We start from the raw sequence: 9,066 nt of genomic DNA, 5'->3' as shown, positions 1-9,066 counted from the left end.
AACCCACACGACTGTCTAAATGTAATAATGCTGTAAAATTATGACAATCATTTTATTTAATTAGAATGTGTGTGTGTGTGTGTGTGTGTATGTGTGTGTGTGTGTGTGTGTGTGTGTGTGTGTTTACAATAGACAGACAGTCAGATAGATAGATAGATAGATAGATAGATAGATAGATAGATAGATAGATAGATAGATAGACACGTGACAGTTTAGTCTCGTCAGCAACACATGCAAAACAGATCATCGTTATTTGCAAAACGTTTTGTTCCGAAGCATGCGTCACGTATATTGTGTTGAAGCTGGTCACATTGAAGTTATGCGGTTTAATTGCATGATAGTTAGGCGTTCGGTTTTGACGTCACGTGATCGTTACCCTTGACCGTGACTATGCAGTCGCTTTGACCTTGACATCACAGAGGCTTGTGAATAATAAACAGAGGGGTTGGACACCACTGCCTGTGCTTTGTTTTTCGGGCAAACAAGGTGTTATTTCCCTGTCTAGACGGCGAGTGTTAATGACATGCCATAAATACATAAAAAGGTAAAAGAAAAAAGGGTAAAAAGTACAGATATCCAATGTCCTTTTCACGGTGAAAATTTTCACAGCGTATATATTCTGTCCCTCACACATCACTGAACGTCGTGATTTTTCTCTTCCTCGCTCCCTAGCCCGTATAACATTTACACTACCAGTAGTTGTATTCTCTTATCATGATTATATTAACCACGAAGACACGTAGTACATTTATCTCTCCAATAGACAATTCTAACAGACATGTCATCTCGTGTTATTTCCATAGGCGCGCGGCGAGGAATGAGGGGTACTTCACAAATATCAAGAGATACATCCTCTTCAGAGTCACGTTAAAAGGTACTGCTAGTTTTTTTTTTTTTTTTTTTTTTTTTTTTTTAATCTATGAAGACGCACAATGTACCTTGACATTTTAAAAGAGTATCTTATTAGATAATTAATGAATATTAAACTGAATGACTTTATTATATGGTGTCTTATTTATGCACTGGTTCTGTCAACAGTTTTTCCTTCTGGCTAGGCAGATGTCCTATCCAATGTACGTATATATCGATTATTAGCAATGCGGGGTGAGAGGACATATTTCGGAATATTTGTTATATTTACACTCGCATAATTTTCAGATCAGGCTCTAGAGTTACAAAAAACAAAAAAACAAAAAAATTTTTTTAAGTATGTAAACTTATATTGTTGAATAAATTGCTGGATTTCTAAAGTCGGAATGCAAATGATTGTTTTGCTTTGTTTTTTTGTGTACCAAACATAGATTTAAATGTTAGTGTAAATAAACATTAGTATTTATTACTATTAATACAATTATAGATAGTCTTATTGTTTTAACTGACATTGTTACACTGCTTGCTGGTGTTGCATAGGAGCTGTTGTAATATAGTAAGCTGAGTTTTAAATTTCATGCACACATTTGTAAGACACTTCGCTACTGCTACAACTACTACTATTACCATTGTTTTATTAATTGCAAGTCAACAGGAAACGATGTTGCACTAAAAAAGAAAATCAAAAATGTATTATCTTGATTGTTTGAATAATAATAATAATATGAATAATAATAGTATTATTATTATTAATAATAACAATAAACAAATGACTCGCATTTTTAAAGCAGGCACGTTATTTGTTAACACAAATCTATCATACAGAATTTGAGGGGGGAAAACTGCTTTTTCACAATAACAACGTTTGGGGGCATATATTACTATTATGCATTATATTTTTAATGCAACAGGCCTGTTCTGCTGAACATAGGGGTACACGTTGTTTATTATTATTATTATTATTATTGTTATTATTATTATTATTCCCCGGTTCTAAACAGCGCGGCTGGAATGTGAAAAGAGAGCTCAGTGTGTTGTGGAGAAAGGGGGCTGATAACCTCTGGTGGCGGTTTGGTGGAAATATCAGGAAGTGAGCAGTGCAGATTCAACACGAAGACACATGCTTTACACTGGTCTTGGAATCTACATAGACAAATTGTGACTGGCGTGCGTCCTCTTAGCAAAGTAATATAAAGGTTTAATTTAAACTGAGGGTGGCTAATATTAAACTACTACTACGTAGCTTCATTTACATATTTCAAGAATTTGTTAAGGTGTCAGGAAAACACATTGTACGAAGATACAACACACATACTGAATGTTAATAACTGGATTGGATGTTTATTAATATATTTAATGCGGCTGGTCTAATTCTGATTTGTAGGCTTTATGTGATAGATACTGTTACACATCCATTAAACTGCATCTCTTAAAATATGACCCAAGGTTGCATCGCCATTTATTTTTTTATTATTTTCTTTCATCTGCATTTTGGAACTTCGAATATTTCCAAAATATCCCCACAAAATAAACAAACACCCGAGCAACTTAATTCAGGTTTTTGTGACTCAAGCAATTTTCAAACGCCTTATGCAAAGGTGTTTGTACAACTGTGCATCCTGTAGATTTTGTTTAATGAAGTTACCATTGTCTTACCTTTTTCTTTTAACTCAGATTATATTGTCTTAATGACAATAATGACAATTTTTTTTTGCTTCGTTTTGTTTCGCCACAGTGAAATCGATAAACATGCAATAGTGCTTCGGCTGCAATTAAAACACATTGCTTGCATTTGTGTGGTCCTGTGAAACCCGTAATACGGTTTATCGGTAAATTGATGTTGACTGCAGCGTAGGTGAAGGTATTTATCGCTTTAGGTTTCTCTAGTCACAACTGTATGTTATAATTAGCTTAAATATTATTGTTAATTTTTTTGTTGTTTTTAATATCTCTGGATACCTGACCAAACCTTTTTCTCCAGATCGGGTTTACATATCCGAGAACTTGAATTTTACATTTAATTCATTTAGTTTTTTTTTTCGTTTTTTTTTCTTTTGTTTTAGCTATGGAGGACATTCACTGCAAGGCTGTCAGTGAGCCAACCTGTCTTCCAAAAATAAAAGACAATAAAAGGCCTTTGTTTACTCTATGGCCCTGTCTGGACGGAAAGGGATTCCAAGACAGCAATCTCAGTGCGACGCAGACAGTGCACTAGACACTGACCTTGAACTAACCACTATTTTAGTTTTTGGAGATTTCAACTTTGGCAATCATTGCGGTAAGAGAATATCCTCCTTTTTCTGTGATTTGTAAGCGATATTTTTTAAGAACATTTGATTGTTTGAGGCAAATACTTTTTTTGTGAAATTAAGTTGTTAAAACGCCATTCAGAAGGAACAAGTAACTCTCTGAACAACTTGTGTTACGCTGTTTTGTTCTTGAGGCAAATTAAATAATCGCCTATGCTAAAACGTAACTAACTCTTCCTTAACAGTGTTGACTAGTGCATTTATTATGAGTGTTATCTTAAAGTAGTAATTAAATGTCAGGTGTCTGTAGCTTCATCGTTGGTAATATTGTACTTAGGACATCCTGGACTATTACCGACATTTCTGTAAAATACCCCAGAGCTTTTAAAACTGCATGCACGGAATGTTGCGTTGCATGTTTATTGCTTACATGTATCTTAATGGAGAACTGTGTTTAAGCCGTAAAGCATGCACATGTGTGTCTCGAATTTGCCAGGAACAATTGTAGTCTTTTGGTTGTTTTGGGCCTCTGCTATACGTCACAATTTTGAATGAGCTAACCACTCTTACGGATTATGAATGTATTATTTATAGCTTATAGTTACCTATCGCTATTACTTTAGTTCTTTGTGGTTATTTAGCTTTTTTTATTTTTTTTTTATTTTTTGGTTTACACACACACACACACACACACACACACACACACACACACACACACACACACACACACAAAGATTTAGATTAGTAGCATAGGCAAAGTTACTGGTGTTAATATACAATAAGCAAGGAGTAGAATAAAAAATGTAAATTGAAAGCAATGATTTAACAATGCAAATATCAATTACCAATTATGACAACACATATGCGCATTAATTACGCTCACACAGATAAGCGCGCGCACACACAAAACAAACACATACACAAAACATTTAGGAAAATGTTGATATAGTTGTATACATTAAATAAATTCTTTCTAAATACTGCATCTAAATACATTCAACTTGCAATGTTTATTTGCCCTCCACTTCCAAGTTAGAGACAAAATATGTAACCCAGAGCAACATCCTGTGGCATTAATCCCTGCAATCTAATCTTTATTAGACTGACCATCTCTATTAATGTGCATTTGTAAATATGTATTTAATATATTTATATACAAATAAAAATAACTTCCAAAATGTAAGGCAATAAATAAATAAATAATAATACATAAATGAATACATAAATAAATAAACATACTAAACTAACACTTGAATTGCCACTGGTACAACTCTGCAAAGTGCTTACACTCTTTTGAGACAAGGATGTTAATACGGACTGTTATTATTCTCTCTTTGTTAACTTGATTTTTATTTTCGCTTCATTGTGGTCTTCAAATAATACACACGTCATTATGCTGTGCCGCTACTGTTGATATTGAAGAAGATTTGCGTGTATTTCTTATATTTACAATAAAAATTCAATTAATGTGATCTTGCTTGGTGTATTTAGAGAGGCTGAATCATTTAAATGCCCTCTGCAAGCTTGTAAAATTCATATAAAAGAATTGCGAGATGTGCAACAGTCCTACAGGAGTTTGGCTGCGAGTATTTATAGGATGTATCTGTTAAAGTTGTTCATGTGAGGTGTGCGAGAGCATATTATCTGAAATATAGGCTATGGTCTTAAAATAACCTTATAGAATATAATCTTCTTTTACGGAGCCAATGGTTTCAACCTGCTGACCCCACTACAGTAAATATGAGTGAAGTTCAGCACTGAGCATCAGTATTTCTTTTAAAACAAGCCTGTAAAAAATGAACATCACATCTTTATATGACACTGAATTCAACCATAATTTGTTTGAAAACATTGTGAAAAGCACTCTCTCCTTCAAGAATAAAAGCAACATTTTCTCCAGAGAGAGAGAGAGAGAGAGAGAGAGAGAGAGAGAGAGAGAGAGAGAGAGAGAACATATTTCGTTGTATTTATTTATTTATTTGCCAGGTAATAGATATTAAATGAAACTAGGGACACTTCTATATACTTCTAAACAGAAAAGTGTAAAGAGAATCAGTTAAGAACTTGTGGTCTAGAGGAAAATAAAATAAAGATTTTTACATTTTTTATAAGATATTTATAGTATTTTTTAAAAAGCATATAAAACCCGTAATACAGAAGTTAATGTTTTGTTTTGTTTGAAATGGACCAAGAGGGTGGTACCTTCCAGTGTTCGAGTAAGCTCAACCACGTGACGTGGAGATGACCAATCAGGTGCACCTCCAGGTTTAACTACGTTAAATGTCAGATTGCAATAAACTAGAAGCTGTTGGTCTGGCCCGCGGAAATGGGCGAGCATAATCTTCTTAATCCTGGGTTTGTGGGACCTTTGGTAAACATCCACACTGGAGACAGATTTTACTTCCCGAATTTTAGAGCCTCAGGGGGACAGCTGGCGGGGCTACCGTCTCTCTCGTACCCTAGAAGGGACAATGTTTGCTCTCTCCCGTGGAATCCATCGGAGTCGTGCAATGGATATCCTCAGTCTTACTTTAGCAGTCCCGTATCCATTAACCCCTCTTTTAATCGATCTTGCGAAATAACCCGACTGGAGGAAAGCAAATGTTATTATGGCAATTCCAGCAGCACCAGAGAGACTTGCTCAGACAGCAACAGTCTCAAGCGAGAGGAACGAGCAAGAGATACATCAGTATCGTCTGATCACGGGATGCACAATGGGATGGGCAACAGTGGCACCTTCTCAAAGTATGATTATGGCACTGAGCATCTGACACAAGACCCGCCATCCTGTCAATCTTTGGAGTCTGACTCCAGTTCTTCAGTGCTCAACGAAGGAGGGAAGACTTCAGCAAGCGACCCACAAACAACCCTTGGATCGCAGGGAATCCACGCAAGCAATATCGCCAGTGGAGGAGGTTTGTCCCTCGCATTCACAGCTGAAATACAACAGAAGCACACAGTCTTTGTAACACGTACAGTAACTCAGTAAGCTCTTGCTCACGCAACATTATTGCAGGGCAATTTATTTGTGGATTCACTGGCAACTGTTCTGATTTCCCTGCATGGATCTTGCGTGGTGGTTCAAGGCCACTAGGGGTTGCCCTAAAATGCTCCACGTTCACCAGTTTAAGCGCACAGTCATTTATACAACCAGTAAACACAACATCATAAAATTCAACAGACCCGTTGACAATGTTTGACGCTGCTTACATAAAAAGCAGAAAGTAGTATTGTTGTTAAAAATGTAGATTTTTTAAATTTATTTTAGCTAGTAGAACAGATTTGTAAAATGAAAGTTGCTCTGTTGACAGAGAAGATGGCGTTTGTTTTAATGACTCGTAAACTGAATTAATATCTGTTGCCGTGCAGCAAGAAGTAATTTAATATGCCTTGCAACCGCTAAATAGGTAGTGACAATTATCACGTAAATGTAGGCTACATTTAACTAGAACAGTAAAACATTCTGAGGCATTCTTTCTCGGTAAACATATAAATTCATTACATCGACAGCTTACATTACACCTCAGGTTTCCACTGAATCATGACCAATTGCCATATTAACAGCTTCACAATGCAACAAAACATGTGTGCACGAGAAATTTGTAATTTGCATGGAAGCAGGATGTGCAGAGATTTTGATGGACAGTGGTGGCCTAGCAGATGTGTACAAGCTCTCTCATGACCCGTGTTATGCCCCCTCTAGGTGCCCCGTGGTACCCGATGCACACCCGGACCCGCAAGAAGCGAAAGCCCTATTCCAAATTGCAGCTGGCCGAGCTTGAGGGGGAGTTCATGCTTAACGAGTTCATCACCAGGCAGCGACGTAGGGAACTGTCTGACAGGCTCAGTCTCAGCGACCAACAGGTTAAAATTTGGTTCCAAAATCGGCGGATGAAGAAAAAGAGACTGTTGCTGAGAGAGCAAGCTTTGTCCTTCTTTTAAGGAGATACTTAGTATCCATTGCTTAATGGTAGTCCAGTAGCAGTATTTACTTAATGGTAATCTGGCATTAGCCTATTTTACTTTCAAAGTCTTGCCCTTTATTAAGAAAGCTACGCGAATATGAAACATTCAGAAACATTTTAGGGGCACGCGACCAAACGATGGCTCTAAAACTCTGCTATTACTCTATTTGTGGTCTAGTGTTTATTTAAACGTGACTGTGCCCAACAATTTGGGGTATTTGTGAGAATGTCTTATTCCAAGTTTTGAAATAAACAAGCCGTCTAAGTCAACTCTCACTTTATTAATTATTGCAATGAACTGCTAGTTAGAAATTCAGCCAAATATAAGCTGTGAGATAGCATTTCGGATAAATAAAAACGTTTTCTTCTCTGTCTTAATGATATTGAAATGAAACTATTTATTACAAGAGTGTTAAAATGATTATCAAAACTGCATAGTAAAATCATTTCGAGTCAAAGTCAGTGTTCTGTTTTGTGATTTTAAACAAATGGTCTTACCCATAAGCTCCAAATATAGACTGAAAAGCCATATATGGTCACAATGAGAATTCTTAACTGTTCATAATAAAAATTAAAAATAAATGTGTTTTTGTAATTTTTTTTTTATTTAGCCAGTTATTGCCAAGTATGAGTATTTCAAACAAGATCTTCTCAGTCTTATATCCGTTCCGCAGTCATCACCACGTGCTCTCTGGCACGTTCACGGTCACGGGCACAAAAGTTAGTGGCCACCTTGTATCTTGGCCCTTGACAACTAACCTGCGATTACAGGGCAGTTTTTATGAATAGACTTTGATATTGGATTTGAAATGACATTGACATCGCATTGGCCAAGGTGTAAATTGTTTGGCCTGCAGCTAAGTCGTACAGATACGACTGCTGCTACTGCTAATAAAATATTTTATCTTCATATAACAAGAATGTTATACGTGGCTTCATTATATTTGTATTATTAACTGCCTAAATGTCCCGTAAACATTTGCTCGTCCCCAGATCTGCGTTATCTGGACATATTCTCTTAGGTCGACTTCATTCATCCACCACAACAATGCTTTTGGGAGAGAAATGCATCGTCACTCAATATAATAAAGAAGAGCAAACATAAATGAAAGCAAAGATGAAGTCGTTTATAAGAATAATGGAAGTAGCAATGAAACCGAAGAGACTCAAATTTAAATGTTCAAAAGCGTGTTTTTCTAAATAGCGGGATGGATCATGTCATTAGAAACGTTATTTAGTCAGATCATCGAATATATGCCAGTGAACTACATCATATTTGCTGCATGATTGTAATGACTGTAGTTAGAAAAAAACAAATGCGTTTACAGATTTTTTTATTTTATTTTTATTTTTTTATTGTCAAATGGCGCATGTATTATTTTAAGACACCTTATCTGAAAAGGATGTTTTAAATATATGACAGCTGGTTAAATGTCGGTATTACTATTATTATTATTATTATTATTATTATTATTATTATTATTATTAGGCTATTATTGTTATTATTATGAAAGTTATACAATTAGTAAAGTCGGTGCTACATTATTTTTTGTTGTTTTGTGACTGATTTTGACCTTGGCGACTGAAATCTGCTTTAAACACTCCGTTTTGTGAATCTATAGAAAATCCATATTAAATAAAATGAATGACATTATCAGCAAATACATAACAATGATCGATCATGATTTCCCCTTTTTGGATTGTTTAGTGAATTTGTCTCTGTTGTATATTTTTTCTGTGTGCATCAATGTCGCATTCCTTTGTACCTTGTGATTAAAAACGTCTTGTAAATAAAGTTACGAGTTCATGAATGTACCCATATATGTGTAACTTACAGTTTCCGATGAATAAAGTCTTTGAACTTAATATATATATATATATATATATATATATATATATATATATATATATATATATATATATATATATATATATATATATATATATATATATATATTTGTCCACTTCTTTATGCTGGCAAG

The 9,066-nt window shown here is 35.2% G+C and overlaps 1 protein-coding gene across 1 annotated transcript; it reads left to right on the top strand.

Annotated features, from left to right (window-relative positions):
* Positions 1-5,445: 5,445 nt before the first annotated feature.
* On the top strand, positions 5,446-7,061 carry LOC127419855 (homeobox protein Hox-C12a-like). Its single transcript, XM_051661625.1, has 2 exons — positions 5,446-6,047; positions 6,821-7,061. Exons 1-2 carry the CDS (start codon positions 5,446-5,448, stop codon positions 7,059-7,061), a joined length of 843 nt encoding a protein of 280 aa, XP_051517585.1.
* The last annotated feature ends 2,005 nt before the right edge of the window (positions 7,062-9,066 follow it).

This window comes from Myxocyprinus asiaticus, chromosome 29, assembly GCF_019703515.2.
Source record: "Myxocyprinus asiaticus isolate MX2 ecotype Aquarium Trade chromosome 29, UBuf_Myxa_2, whole genome shotgun sequence".
NCBI classification, from domain to species: Eukaryota; Metazoa; Chordata; class Actinopteri; order Cypriniformes; family Catostomidae; genus Myxocyprinus; species Myxocyprinus asiaticus.
The sequence above is the reverse complement of the archived record's forward strand: the minus strand, read 5'-3'. Positions and strand labels throughout refer to the sequence as shown.

Excerpts from the sequence above, each read along its gene's own strand:
- LOC127419855 (XM_051661625.1), top strand. The coding sequence starts at position 5,446 with ATGGGCGAGCATAATCTTCTTAATCCTGGGTTTGTGGGACCTTTGGTA. Across the intron at positions 6,048-6,820 it reads GGAGGAGGTTTGTCCCTCGC|AGGTGCCCCGTGGTACCCGA; the intron begins ATTCACAGCTGA and ends TATGCCCCCTCT.